This window comes from Centropristis striata, chromosome 7, assembly GCF_030273125.1.
Source record: "Centropristis striata isolate RG_2023a ecotype Rhode Island chromosome 7, C.striata_1.0, whole genome shotgun sequence".
Classification (NCBI taxonomy): Eukaryota; Metazoa; Chordata; class Actinopteri; order Perciformes; family Serranidae; genus Centropristis; species Centropristis striata.
Genome location: NC_081523.1, coordinates 16,303,971 through 16,319,642, shown reverse-complemented (window position 1 = coordinate 16,319,642; position 15,672 = coordinate 16,303,971). Strand labels below are relative to the sequence as shown.

The following is a 15,672-nucleotide window of genomic DNA, read 5'->3' as shown; positions in this document are numbered from 1 at the left end:
CAAAATATTGATATTTATATCAATATGAGAAAAATACTTGAAACAAAACACAACATTATTTGTGGAATTGCAGTATTACAACATAGGTGTATATCTATTTACTTTAATGTATATAATATTCATCTAATATTTTTCATTTATTTTTTTATTTGTTTTTCCGTTTAATTATATGCAAAGTTCAAGAACATCCACTTTTCACAACTACATAAAATTTGGTAAATATTGAATATAGTTTACCAAAATGTTGAGTATATTTTCAGATGTTTCAGTTGTTGTTTCAATGCACTATAAAATCATCTTATGGAATGCATTTATTTTCTATTTATTAAACATGTTTAGTAGCTTGTGGGATTGCAACATTACAACATAGCTGATCTTATTTTTTAATGTAATTTTTAAATCTATTTTTATATTATTTATTTAAATGTGTTTTTCAGTTTTTTATTATATTTAAAGTTTTTAAAAAATCCACTCTTAAAACTATATAATAAATGCAGAATGTTTCTAAAGTCAATGAGTTATTGTGTTAATAATTGTCATCAATATTGACCAAAACAATCTTTATTTTTATTTGTGCCATAATCAGGCAGCCCTTACTGCCATATGCTTTTAAAGCAGCACATATGAAAATCAAACATCATGCCTCTTGCCATTTATGCATACTAATTGGCATTGCTCTGCCAAGCTGATCAAACACCATTAATCTATTTGTAGTATATATTTGTTTCTAAATGAGAAAATTAATACATTCTGCTACTACAGCCAGCTGGGTGCGGTGAGCCCCATTGATTGTTGGCACCCACAGTATGACTCATAGCTCTGAGCAAGTGTTTTTATTTGGCTTGCAGTGTGTATGTGTGTGCCGGTGTGTGTTTGTGTGTGTGTTTCCTGGCGGTGGATTACTTTTACATTGAGACCAGTTGCCAGAGGAGTTTCAATTAACATATTTACTTTTTTTTTTTAACATATAAAGTGTCCACAGGTGGTATGGAAACCTGTTCACTTCTTCTTATTACTGGACAGGCCATCGAGTCACGCAGCATGCATAGAGATAGATATCAAAGCCAGGGAAACACAGCTAACGTGATTAGCAGGCGGACACAATTAATGATGCATGGTGATGGCCAACGAACGCTGAGGGAACTTGCTGTTTAATGAGCTAACACTGAGACTGTGCAGATGTGTTACAGGACCACTCAGTGTTATCAGAGGCAGACACCTCCTTTCAGTAGAACTCTGCCAATTAGCCCTATTATGGGAGTTGACTGTCAGAATTTCAGTCTAAAATAGTAAGTACTTGTTGCAAATGTGTGCATTAGCAGCATTGTGCTTGTTAAAATGTGCGCTCCAGTGCATGTATTTTTACTGTGGGTGTGACATGTCCCGTGAAAATGTTAAGCTTGACTACATCTGGGATTGACCCATAATTCTCAATAGGAAAGCAAGCCTGAAAACCCACTCTCCTCATTAATAATGAAAAATCCACACTGGTCCAGCCATAATGTTGCTTTTTTTCAGCTTTTGATATTCTCCTTTTCCCAGCAATGTGCTGGAGCATGTCATATATATGATAAGTAGAGGAGCCTGTCCGCGTGGGACTCATCACACACTTAAATTGGTGCAGCATGGAGTTCATATTGCAGCGTGGCCGAGGGGGAATTAGCGAGTCTATATATAAACCCCTGCCGCATGTGTTGTGAATTAAAGTGCATTTATCTGGTAATCGCCAGGGAGATCTCCGTGTGCACAAGCATGGCAAAGCAGTGGCGTTGCAGCCACAACAGTCCGGTATACTGATGCTGCTGCTGCACTGGGAGATGGGAAGGAGAAACAGGTCATGCACAATAAAGAGCTCTGATAGCCTGGATGGCAGCAGACATGTATAAGTACACTGGGAAGGAATAACAAGAGGCTTCTCTGTGTGTCCTTCATGTACTAACCTTTATCTCTCTTGCTCGCCCTCTTCCTCTGTCTTTCCACCTCCTCCTAGCTTTAAGTATACGTCTAACCCTTCGGATTACATCACCATTGTCTTTCCTCACCCTGCCTTCTCTCCCCAGTTCGCTCAGCCTCTCAGCGCCTTATCTGTGATTCAACACGCCTTTAGTCAATCATGTATGACTCCTTACTACCAGAATCAAAAGCAGTGGGGCTCTTGCCATGCTTTTCATTAAAGCTCACCATAAAGGCTGACTGTGAGTCTTTTGAAGTATTGCAGGGTAACTCTTGAGAAGCCACACTGTCAGGCAGCCCGTGCTGCTGACTCTTGTTTGATGAAGCAACTTCCCACCGAGGCCATAGCAACCTAATGAACCCAACACAAGTGCTGACACTGACAAGGAGCTGTGCCTACTGTGTGGCAGTGTGAGAGGGGGGTAATGACTTGATGGACTTTGTGTCTCTTTGGGATCTTCAAACTCAGCAGGCAATGATAACTAACCCTCCAAAAACACCTCAGGCTCAGAAATACTTAATTCACTTGGCAGCCAATATATTTCACACCTCAGAAAATGCCAGTTTGGACAGTTTTTCATTTTGCACCGGCTAAATGGTTTGTGAATAGGATGTTGCATTTGTAACTACATCGGCCTTTGTCTCCCACTAGAAATTCAATACATCATTCGAGATGGCAGCAATGTTTGAGATGTGAAGCTCTGAAGAGGCGATGAGAGAGGGTCAGTTGGACATGACTACCCATCCTAATGGCTAATGGAGATGCCTGGTTTCCCATGTTGAGAACATGTGTCTCTCAGCCAGTGTTTACTAAGAGGAGGGTATTTTTCAGCCATGCTTGAGTTCACTGTCAAAGCCAATTAAGGGAGTACAAATGAAGATGGAGGATGTGGTGCCTCAGGCCAGGAGAGTACAGCACCAGGGCCAAGTAGCCTCTTCTGTCGGCACTGTTGGGCTAAACACATCAGGGACACATATGGTCAGGCCTGCTTATTCAATTGGCATTAGCATAATCACCTATATTTTGTATTGCAAAAAAGTGAGTTCTAGTTTTGTCGTGGGCTTATTTGCTGCATCGTTTTAACGATTGGTGTGAAGTTCAGCTGTGACAGTAAACACATAGATTCAGCTGAGATGGCACTCAATGCAACATTCCTTATATAATAACCCTTTTTGGTCGCAAGAAATAAACTCTATAAAACACAAGCCTTGCAGGTATTTTGTAATAAAGCCTTTTATGGCCACCTCTAGTCTAGTCAGAGTGGAAAGCACTTCTGCAGCCTAGAGTTTGCTCTCTTTTTCAGGTTCACCATCTGGCCTTGATTGATTAAAGCTCCTTTAAGTAATTAATGCCCACTTTAATTGAGAGTCAGCCCCTGTGGCTGTGGGGTTCGTGTGCAATGCTCAGCCAGAGCAGAGGCAAGGATCTAGTTGAGAGGGGCATGGAAATCTGTTTAGCACCCTGACCCTCTCAGCCTCACATCTCAAGACTCTTAAGATGCTAATAAGAATGCAAGTATGCTTGCTGCATCCATGTGACAAATCGGGCTATAAATCATAGTGGGAGAGTGTGACATGGTTTTTGTAACATTGGAATTAACGTGCTTGGAATGAGCTACGGGCATATTGCCATTTTATCTGCTGGTTTATCACTTTCCATTGGTCTGTTTCCTTTGTGCAAAACCTCAGTTATGGTGGACATGCACGTAGCGGAAAGAAAATTGAATTCCCTCTGCCAAACAGTATTGTGACAGCATGTCACTGCACGACCCCACAGCTTGCCACTATTGTGCTGTTTCATCTGTTTGTGATAAATGAGCAATATCAGTTTTTCCCTTCTATTTCACTTTGACTGTCACAATGGATGTGCGCCACATGACACTTCCCCGATCACAAGCCCTGACCTTCTTTATTGAAGCTTCTCTTTGTCTTTTGGTAATTGTTTTTAGAAAACATTAAACCATCCCCCCAGCCAGATAATACGAGACACAGTGAATACAGAGTGCTCAGCATTGATTCCACATACCTGACTATGACCTTTTCCAATCTGAAGTCCGACGCTGGCTGCCAGTTTGATGTGAGCGGGCTAATCGATCGCTCGCAGCCATGAGAGAGAACTACAATGTCTCTCACACTGAAGCCTCTACTAGGCTTTCTGTATTTTACCTGGGTCTTATTGTCGCCACTCACTGAATAATGAAACATTTACCCTTTAATTGCCAGCTCCACAAAGAAAGATCAGTTTAATTTGCTCTCATTAAAGCCATCTAATCTAATGGGCTAATTAAGGGCTTTGGATGGAATAGCAATCACCAGAGTCTACAACGCCCTTAGGGAGGTATACATCAATGGATCATAAATATTTTACTGCGTCTACCTACATGCAGATTGTAAGGTGCTTCGGCTTGACTTGCATAAGTGCCTAACATGCACCTTTGGTGTGGCTTATGTTGTTAACATAAAATTACTGTAGACTTGAGCAGGGTTGTTGGACAAAAGCCCTCCAGGTCAGCGTATAGGACGAAACAAAATCCTGAAAAAGCAACATTTTTCATCGATCGGCTAGATTAATGCAGAAATCTTTCGCTCAGCGTGAGGAAAAATGAGTCTGTCACTGTTTTTTCTCCACTGACACAACACATACACACGGATAAACACACACATGATCGATGTAGGTCAGGGGTGTTTGCTGGTTTAGGGTTTGGGCTTATTAGATTGAGGAGACGGTAATAGACAGGCAGCTGTGTCATGATTCTATCCCAGTGACCCCGGGGCCAGAGGTTTATGTTTGGCCTGAGGCGACGGGTGTAATGGCCCCACCGCCTCAGACCCTTTCAGTCCTGGGGGAAAATATATCTGTACCTGCAGTGAGGCACAGGAAGATGCGTAGAATCACCGCCTTGGCTTCAGAAATAGATTTAATTAAGTACAGGCTCCATTGTGCTGTACTGTGGCTTTCAGCTTGTCAAGTTGAAGGGCAGAAGGCCCAAAGCAGCAATCATTCCTTTTCACTTTTTTTTTTCTTAGCTGTTCTCCTAGCTAATTTGTCATGGCCGACAGTTATCCCCGGATATTAAATTAAGCAGTTGACATTTTGTGTACCCCGCGAATCGACTGTGTCACCTTGAAAGTGTAGTGGCAGAGATCTGCGAGGGATGGCGGAGGCACATGTTTGAAACCCTGGTCGACACATGACATTTTTGGGTCACATTGGAAACCAGGCAATGACACCTACAGTTAAAGAGCCATGAAACAGGGAGAAGAAAAGCAGCAATCCCTTTGTTCCTGTCACACCATTAGTGTTAATCCGATCCCAGCATCCTTGCCTGTGTGGAAAGCTGGTTTCAAGTAATACATGTTTGTTTGAGCCAGATGGTTGGTTTTCTTGAGGAGTTATTGATGTATTTTTCTTCAGTTTGTATTTGTGTGTGTGTGCTGTGTATTTGCAGCCTGCTGTCCCTATTTGATGGTCTGATTTGGGTTCCATTATGTCGGCAGCAGGGGTTCAGTTGAGAGTCGTCGCATTGGCACCAACTGCCCTGTGGGTGATCAGAAACCATCTGCAGCAGGCGCATCCTAAACGCACTACAGCAGTGAAGGGCGTGGCACGGTCTAAACTGAGCTTACGCCACTTCTATTGATTTCCACATTTGAGAGCATCTCTATTATTGCTGATCACCGATCAGGGCACAGCAAGCCAGACAAGTCCTCTGGCTATACTGGAGCACAGCTGGAGCAGTCGGTTCAATGACAGGCTGCCTGCCTTGTGGGCGAGGAGTTATGCTGTTTGTTTCGAGAGACATCTATGTGCCTGGGATTTTACAACCCTGAATGTGTGGCAGGAAACAGCTTCAACTGTCTGTAAATAACCTGACTACATGGGCGGGTTTCCAGCTCCAGTGCCCTTGATACAAAGGATTTACAAATTACCTTGGCAATTCGATTTCTTGCTGAAAATGACAGATTCAGGATAGGGTAAACAAATAGATTTGGCAGTCTTTAGTAAACATTTTGTCTTGAAAACACTGCATGCATCTCACAATGCAACCTGAAGAAATAGATGTAGGATACATATAAAGGCTCTTGAAATATGCAATGACCTATTGAGCAAACAAGGTTTCCGACATCTGTGGGAGACAGCATGTTTTTGTCAGCATTCCTGTTCTCAGGTGTTAGATGGTGAACTCTGTACATTCAGTTATATCAGGCAGGATACTTTGTGTACACGTGCAGAATATCTACTGTACCTCACCATATGCCATATTATCTAGTGGGTTTTTGCAACTGCTGTGACAGCATCTACACAGAGAGTCATGGCCGTGCTATCACCACTTAAAGGTCGATTGCATGTTTACATCGTTTTTACAGTAACGTATGGTGGATGAGAACGGAACGTTTCTTGATGTTTGCCCTTGTTGGCCACCATAGTAAAGCATGTTAGCACTGACAGGGACTTATGGTGCATTCAGGTGCACATTTAAACTCAAGCTGTTGTTGTAAAATACCCTGCTGCCATGTAGTGGCTCTTCTTTATGTAGCAGGTTTTTGTTTTTTTAACCCTCCTGTTATGTTGCGGGTCAAATTGACCCATTTTCAAGTTTAAAAATAAAAAAGAAATAGTTGTAAAATGTAAATATAAAAATGTAAAATAACATTTAAAAAAAAAATGAATGTCATGTAAAACCATTGTATTTTATATTTTGGTCTTTCCAATGTACATGAAAAAAGTTTTAACATGGATTTTTTGAAAATAAAAAACGAGTGAATTATCCTTATTGAACCATGATCTGTGAAAGGTAAAGAACACCATTGCACTAAATATTGATTGAAATGGTTAGTAATGGAGTTATTAATGAAATATAAACAATGTTTATTGAGATTTTTTAGTTTCTGACACCTTTGGATAATGAAACATGTCCCCGGGTCAAATTGACCCACAAACATTATTGTTGTTTGTATTGTTTTAACCGTTTCTGAGAAATGAACATAACAGGAGGGTTAGATAAAAAAATATTTAAAGTTTACCATATTGCCTTAGCAAGGTGTATTCCCAAAAAAAGTGGTTCTATCACACTTGAAACCATGTGAACTATCTTTTTAAAGAAGAATTTGAAAATCTAAATGACATCTCTGTGGATAAAGACCCGATAGTCTTAAATAATGTGGCTGTGGCTGAGATGGTAGAGTGGTCGCCCACTGATCCGTTTGTTCCCTGACCACGGCAGTCTACATGTCGAAGTATCCTTGGGCAAGATACTGAACTCCAAATTGCTCCCAATGCTGCTCATCGGTGTCTGAATGTATTCCCAGTGGTGGCAGGTGGCATCATGTAGGATAGCCTTGGCCACCAGTGTATGAATGTGTCTGAATGGGAGAATAAGCATCTGTAGTGTTAAAGCTTTGAGTGGTCGATAAGACTAGAAAAGCGCTATACAAGTGATGCCAAATGATATTCCTGTTGCTATCCATTCAGCACAGCTAGTGAAAATATATTTTCAGTGAATTCTTCCTTTAAGCCTGTTAGGCCCAGATTTTAAATAAAGATAGACAGGGGGCTGATGACACCCCTGGGCTTACAGGGTACTGAAGAGGAGCCTAAGAAGGGGGTAAGGACATATGTTGAGGCATTAATCTACTAATAGGAAAGGAGCCTCTAACAGCTGGTCTTGCGCCAACCTCCCAATCTTAATCTTGTCAACTTTCTATTTAGCTGTTCAGACTGTGGGCCTTATTGTGAACAACAGAGCTGTCACTGAGAGAAAATTGTCCATGTTTCATTGTAAGTGTCTTGTTAGGGAGGAAGAGAGTGCATGCGACTGGTGTGCATGAGCTCGTTTGGGCATATGTGTTTGGAGAATGTTGGATCCCCGCAGTGTGTATCACAGTGTACCACAGTGAATAACTTTTTTTTATTTTGCATCATTTCCCTCTTCCTCCAAAGCATAAAAACATGAATATTTAAAACTACATCAAACAAGCATTCATGAAATATTAAAATGTTCGAGAAACAAGAAAAGCTTTTATCCTCTCTCTTATTCGTATGTGTCTTCTAGCCTCTCTCTCTCTCTCTCTCTCTCTCTCTCTCTCTCTCTCTCTCTCTCTATTTTTCTCACACACACACACACACACACACACACACACACACACACACACAAATGAACACACATGTACGGACACACATGCGCATTAGCGCTCCCACAATTTACCCACGGGTAAGAACGACAAACCTTCCCACTCGATCCACTCTTCTGTGGTATCAGCACATTGCTGCTTTAAATAGAGGAGGCGAAGATGCAGGAAGGTTCAATAATTTACCCTGGATTGAATTTCAGGCAAAACACATTATTAGAAGTCTTGGTTTGTGGATGTCATGTTGTACAAGATGCCTAACAGATGCGTCATATTTCGGGAGGGCATGTGTTCTGTGAGAACTTTGCCATTCGGAGGAGTCATCCTCTAATATGCATCCTGTTTAGAAGATGATTTTTGGCTGGGAGATTAAGCACCGACTTGTAATATCTGTTGTGTATATGTTGACAGGGCAAAGTTAAATCTATGTAGCCCTCTCTTTTCCTGTAATGCTCTCTTTCCCTCTACTATATCTCTCTCTCTCTGGCTAAGAGCTACGAGAGGCTGTGCTAATTACTGTAGCAGCAGCTCTAAGCAGATGCTGCTGTGTTTTTAGAAAAGATCCTGTTAAGCGTGAATTAAAAAAATGTTGTGTAGGGTTAAAATCTTTCTCCCCCCTCTCCCATAATGCCCTATTCCAATAGCATATAGCCAACATCTTGGTGTTGTTCCTGCAGATATGCACTATGTGGTCCTCCCCTACACTAGTCTACTGTAATGTAAATTCTAGTCAGCCTTCTGTTTTATGAGCATCACTGCTTGAATTGACTTGTTGGATTATGCAAAGGCTGAGGTTATATCATGTGTGCGTCTTTGTGCAGCTCCGTGATGTGTTTTGAAGGCAGTGGGAGATTAATGGAAGAAAAAAAAAAAATCCTATAAGGCTGTACGGCACATTGATTCTGTCATTTTTGTTGTGCCTCTTTCGTTTATGCATTTATTCCCGTGCTTGTGTTTGCAGTATTTTAATGCACTCTCCGCACAGTCTCAGCCTTATGTAGGACAGTAAAGGGTAAAATAAAAGGATTAAAGAAGATGGCAATTTTTTGTTTGAAGGGAACCTTATTTTATTCATCTTTTTTCCCTTTCCTTGGTCGTCTCAGTCAGGGCACGCCGCTTAAGAGAATGAAAGAAAGATCTCTGGGTGAGCAGTCGTATTGTAGGCTAAATCTAATCAAAGGGAGAAGTGCTTTTAAATGTCTTTTGTTCCCCCGGGCGTAACGTTTGTGGGCCTCCCCACTCTTGCCAGTGCATCCTGCCCAAACTGCATCGCCACAAGATGCAATTAATATTGAGCGGATAGCCTGGCCTGCACTCCCCTCATATAATAACAGTGTTAGAACAAAGGTTAATGCTTTGAATCTAATCTCTGTCCTCGTCATTTTCAATGGAGTTGTGATGCAAGCGAAGGGAGGTAGAAATGTTGAGCGGGGCAGCAGGTCTGCAGAGAGATTGGTAGTCAGTGGGGGGCTCGGACGGAAGCAAAATTAATTACTGGTCTCTATAAATTCGATGTCATGTCTCATTTTCTCTAATCCTCCCCGCCTTCTTCGCTGCCTAGCGGTGCTAACAGAGAAGCTTGGGAAGACTAATGAAAAGGCCTCTTAGATGCTAATGGCAAATTAGCCCTGGTGTCACTTTTGGAGGCTGTGAGTGGAGTGACTGCCTGCTCAGTGAGGAGGTGACCAGACGGCAGCCTGGACTACTGCTGCTGCCAAACACCCACAAACACAAATATCTAGACATATTCTGCTGTTTCTGTGCCTCACACAATGCATGTTCCTCATTCCTCCCCATGCCTTGCTGCTGTAATTGTGTGTTTCTGCAACACGAGCCCAGATATGACTATTCTGAGACAGTTTGGTTTCTCTTGGGGGAGATTTAGTGGTTTGGATCGTGAATAATGAGCTGGATCTAGTTCCGTCTCTCTTTTTGCTGCTGTTGTTAGACTGGACCAGAGTCAGGTTTAACAACTCACCAGGATTATTTTCTGATCAGGCCTCAGACACAAACATACTGAGTCACAAACTTGCTTGGATAAAACATCTCTTTTTCTCTGGTGAGAAGAAAAAAACACACACTTATTGATGGGGCTTTGGATCCCCGAGACAGCGTCTGTTTTAGTTTTCAATCTGAAGAATGTTCCAAAACAATTTAGTCTCTCAGAGAAAGATACAGTACAGCAGTCGCATGCAGTTTATATCTCAGTGGCGTTGAATTATTATACTCGCAACAATGTGACTTTCTCAGCTTTGTGAATAGCTGACTGGATGACAAATGCAGTTAATTTTTGTCTGCTTGAAGAGCCGTTCACGTATCCAAAACATGACACATCTGATGTGAAAATATGGCAAAAACAGACTCCGGCCAGTTGTGTTATGATGTTACAACTGCGCCCCGACAAAGAGAATGCACAATCTGAAGTATTTATGGGTGTTCTTTTATTGAGCTACAGACCGAGTGGAGCAAGTAGCTCTCTCTCATTCTCCTTTTTCTTTCTCTTTACTTTTTTCAAACGCAGCCCAAGAGAAATCCCAGTTCTCTACTTGTGTGCACTTCACTCCCACAGCAAACAGAAGAGAAAAAAAAACATTGAAGAGAAAAACAATAGTTGCTCCTGCGAAGGCAACCAGCCAGAGTGTAACATGTGCATTTATGTAAAACTTATAATCCAATTAACAAGTACAAAAAAAACAGTGATCACTCTATTATGGGAATACAAAGGAGAGAGGTGCCATGTTCAGAAAACTGCTCATGTGGAAAAAATGCAAATGGCGTGAAATGAGTGTCTGGTAATGTGTTTGTATAAAGCCCCATGCTGTGGCCCTAGACTGGAGCCTTGACGACTCTGAACTCTCTCCCTCTGCAGGCATACTTCCGACAGGGTGTTGCCCTTCAGTACCTTGGTCGCCATGCCGACGCACTGGCCGCCTTCGCCTCCGGGCTGGCCCAAGACCCCAAGAGCCTACAGCTACTGGTGGGCATGGTAGAAGCTGCCATGAAGTCGCCGTTGCGAGGTAAGACATTTGAATACGTCAGTATGTGTGTGTGTTGACACGTGTCTGCGTGTCACTGTCTGTCTGCTTCAACATCTACACATCTATTGTCCCACAACTGCTGTCTCTGAAATAATCCTCACGCTCTGTCAGTCAATAAGCGCGCTGGGGTGACTTTACCTGTCACTTTTTTACCCGTTCGGCAGGCAGGCCATCTCTCTATCTGCCCGTCTTTCTGTCTTTGTGACTGACTGCTGGTGTCAAGCACTTACCTCTGGACTCTGAGGCCTGACGCCTGCAGCTTCAGCATATCTTATTGTCGGACGGGCTGATCACACTCGCTGATAGCCCTTTATCTTAATGAGCATCCAACACTAATACTATTGTCTGCGTTTGCCCCTGTGTAAGCCTTTTTCCTAAAGCTGAGTGGATTTATAAGTAGCTCATTCAGGCCAAGATTGTGACTAAAATGTGTTCTTTCTGTTATGCATTATTATCTGTTGTATCAGCCAACTGCAATGACCTGATTGTCCATGAGTAATCAGTGCGGGCCAGCCTAATGAGCCTCAAAACAAACCTGGCAACAATTTCACTTCAGATGACCACTGCGGAGGATTTAATATTCCTCAGATCTGGATGGCACTGGCTGCCAACATAGACTGACTCACACTGCAGTCTTGCTTTGTCATCTTCTCTTTTCCAAAGAGTGCTGAAAACTGCTGCTTTTCGAATAGATGTGGCCTTGTTTTATAATCCAAAATTTACTGAACTGTACAATGAGATCAGCAGCTCTGAAGGGCTTTGTTCTGTGAGGATTCAGTTTTTCTTTGATTGAATACAGCGCTCCTCTGAATATTCGTGTGCAAATGCAGAAGAAAAAATATTGCAAAGAGAATAAAGAATGGAGAGCCCATCTGAGCGACATTGAGTGTATAAGCCTATCACTGGAGCCAAAACAAGAAAGGGGTTTGGGTGGGAGCCCAGACCTGAGCATCATGGACTAGAATGGGTCCTCTCTGTAGGGGAAGACCAATATTTAGCCCAAGCCATTTAATCTCTTAATTGTTTACCCTATTTCCCACGGTGCCAGGCAACCAGCAGAGGACCTAATCCAAGGTGTGTTGAGGAGAGGTAGCTAGGTCAAAGGATTAAGAGCAATGATCCTCTCAGAGGGGCTCCTGGCGCTGGGGGACGATAATCAATGTTACGCCAGCAAACAGGGAGGATAATCAGTGTTACTCAGCCAAAGTCCCCTGATAGTGAAAGGTAGGTGGGCGTTGCTTTCTTTCCTGCAAGGAGGAAGAACGCCACGTTTCTGCCAGACATTTTTTTGTCCACCACAAACATTAGAATGCTTATCCCAGGATTCAGCCTGTCGATTACCTAACCTGTCAATTTAATTGCCGTTGAGCTCTGCCAAAGCTTTTAGAAAATTTCAACAACTTCAATGTCATTTTCTACAGGTTCCAAACAATAACAAAAGGCAAAGCAGTGCCTTCATTGGAGTTAGATTCTCCCTGTTAGGATTGCTTCAGATTTAATTGTTCAGGAGGTTTTTACCAGGAGCCAGGATTATCCGAGTTCTCCTCCTCCCGAAAAACAAATGGACCCGCTGATTAAAACCAGTAAAAAACACCAAATAAAGCAGTTTCACTGTAAGAATCTGTGTTTCTCTGATGGTGTTCTGCATGTCGGCGGAGGCATGAAAGCTGAGCTGCTTCTTATGTTTGCTGAGCTTGTTTGGCTGATAACTCGAGACCCAGGCGGTCACAGGTTTTGACTGGGAGACCAAATGTCCGCATGGTCTCCCCCTCTCTAAAACAAATAGGCTCTGTGATTTTAAATGGTAAAAACACTGAATAAAGTAGTTAACAATCTGTGTTTCTCCAGTGCTGTTTGGCACGCCTTTGGAGGGGCTCCGAGCCAAGCTGTCGCTAACGTTTGCTCAGCTTGTTTCTCTGAAAACTTAAGATCCATAAGTCTGATGACTAAAATCCTTCATCTGGGTAAAATCTTTAGTTAAAAAAAACTCAGATCTAAAAGTGTATCATAAAAATGTGTCTTGAAACTGGATAAAAAGTCACTTTATGTCAACTTCTGTCAGACAACTACACCACAAAAACATCTTCAAAGTGAAGAAGACGAAGTTGATTGGGGAAGGACACAAACTAAGTCTTTAATTATAATTACAGATTTCTCTGGGCTTTGAAAGTTGTCTGTTTATGATAATGTAAGTACACAATTCAATAAAATATCTAGCATTTTTAAATGTGGAAATGATTCATATTATACTTTAAAACCACAAATAGGGCCATAAACCTTCGTAAACCTTCGTACAAGTCACTGTTCTCAGCTGGTTTTCCACCTTATTGTTTTAAGTTGTATCAACATTGTAATTACACATGTAATCCATTTGCAATTACACATTAATCTTTTATAGCACTTCTGCAAACACCACATTATTCCCTTCTGTGTATAAAGTCAATGTTGTTGCCATGTTGCGAAGAAAGAGCTGATTGTATCTAGCTGTGATTGCAGTGTTCTCTTATGATAGTCATTTATCTTACCACAGACATCTCGACACACTGTGATGTTTACAGTCCTCCCAAAAGCACCTTTATGTTTATTTTCTGTCACAGAGTAGAGAGCTCCAACTGAAGACACCCCGTACCAAATGAGCAAATAAATAAATCAGGATAGAGGAAGACAAATAATGAACCTCAGAGAACAATATCAAGGCATATGTCTTCAAGGATGCACTGTAGTGAATTCATCAAAGCTTGCTTTGTTTCCGCAGTAAAGTTAATATTATATGTATAATGCCCCAATTCTTAGCGTGTCATATACAATTCTACCCTCTCTCCCTGACACACACACTCCCACTCCTCCCTGCATAGATCAAGGTTTTTGCTCATTATTCCAGAGTCAAGCAGCTGTTGTGCTCTCATGCGACTCATACTGTATTTCCCCCAACAAAGAGCTCCACACAGGTGGAAACTGGTGCAGTCTCACCTCCCAGTTCCTACTGTACCCGTCTCCAACCGTCTGCCGCTTCAGATCATCCCGGCAGCAATTTTTCTTCCAATATCAGCATTGTCCATCTGTATCATTGAACGACCTATGGGAAATCAGCCTCTCACGCTGATATATATTGGAAGCAGTGTTTCATAATGTATGTAATCACATGGGTAATATTTTTAACTATTCATCCTGCTCCACTTCTGTCTCTCACTCAGCTGCTCGGGGCCAGGGAGAGTGCAACGGGTCCATTAGCCGTTAATTATCAGATTGTTTTCCACGTATGCCAACTATAAAGGTTTTTTTTCTTGCTTGAAGATCCCTCCAGATAAACCATAGAGGAGATGGCAATTATTGAACCAGGCTGGATCGTTTGCCAGTAAAAACCCTGTCCTCAAACTGGAGGATTTGTGAGCCTGTGTTCATTAGCATCTGTCCTGCTGAGGAGCCTTTGAGCAGAGTTCTTTTGAGCACCACAGGGGCTTAGCCTGACAGCTGACCTGCCTGGAGACGACAACAGAGGGGAGAATTTTTCTGACAGATCAATGAACTATCACATCGTAACTTAAAAAGATAAGGGTGATTATATTCTGTATTTTTCTTATTGACAACAAATTCAATAAAGAGACCAAGACGCCTGTAGCTTGTGCAATAAAGCTCCATTGTCTTAAACTATTAAAAAACATATCAGTGGGCTACAGTGATGCTCTGGGTGACAAGTTCCATCATTACAATCAATGAGGGCATTGTAGTTCAATTTGAGATACTACCACATACACTGTCCTGCTGCCGTAAATACGAGGGCTGTGCATCTTCACTGGTCTCGCGATTCCAATTATCTAGTCCACAATTTGATTCGATCCCCGATGCATTACGATGCGTTACATCCTCTAATTTTTTTTTATTACAACACATGGTTACCTCTCCATCAATAAATACCACTGGTCTGATAAATGTGGATTACATTTTTATTATTTAAAGTGCTTTACAAAATGTATAGCCGACTTTTGAAGTCCAGTTGTAACTTCTAACAACTTCCTGCTCTAAGGACATTCCTGATCCTAAATGTGGAAAACATCACAAACATGACTTGAGTCTGGCAGATGTACTTAGGATATTAATACTAAAAGGGCATCAAACTGTAGTATGAAACATTAATTATAACAAATAGAAGTGTATACTAGTGCGGTGTACTCCTCAATACAACTAAATGTTAACATAAAATATCTAAACAGCAAATTGAATTGTAAACCAAAATAAATAGTATAGGCCTAGCCTACTACCCACATTATCTGTCTGATTATCATTTGTCACTGCGTCGATGCAGAATCATCCACATCTGGATTGCCATGCATCGATTATACAATTATTTACAACACCCCTAGTAAATACTCACTAGTGCACCAAATCCTCTGCTGAAAAAATGGCTTGAATTACATTCGGTAAAAAATACATTGCCTTACTGTGTAGGAAATTATCAAGCCCTATTTTTAAAATAATAGAAGTATATGTTTGTGACCCCCAAAAAGTGTTCTATATCTTTAGTAGGAACCAGTGGACATAGAGTGTTGCAGGA

The 15,672-nt window shown here is 41.6% G+C and overlaps 1 protein-coding gene across 2 annotated transcripts in view; it reads left to right on the top strand.

Moving 5' to 3' along the window:
• The window catches only part of LOC131974759 (tetratricopeptide repeat protein 28-like), a 192,079-nt gene that overhangs the window by 105,195 nt on the left and 71,212 nt on the right, over nucleotides 1–15,672 (top strand). For both annotated transcript variants that reach the window (XM_059337206.1, XM_059337205.1), the window contains exon 3: nucleotides 10,952–11,099. In XM_059337206.1, the coding sequence (XP_059193189.1) occupies nucleotides 10,952–11,099 (148 nt within the window). The remainder of the gene's footprint in view (nucleotides 1–10,951; nucleotides 11,100–15,672) is intronic.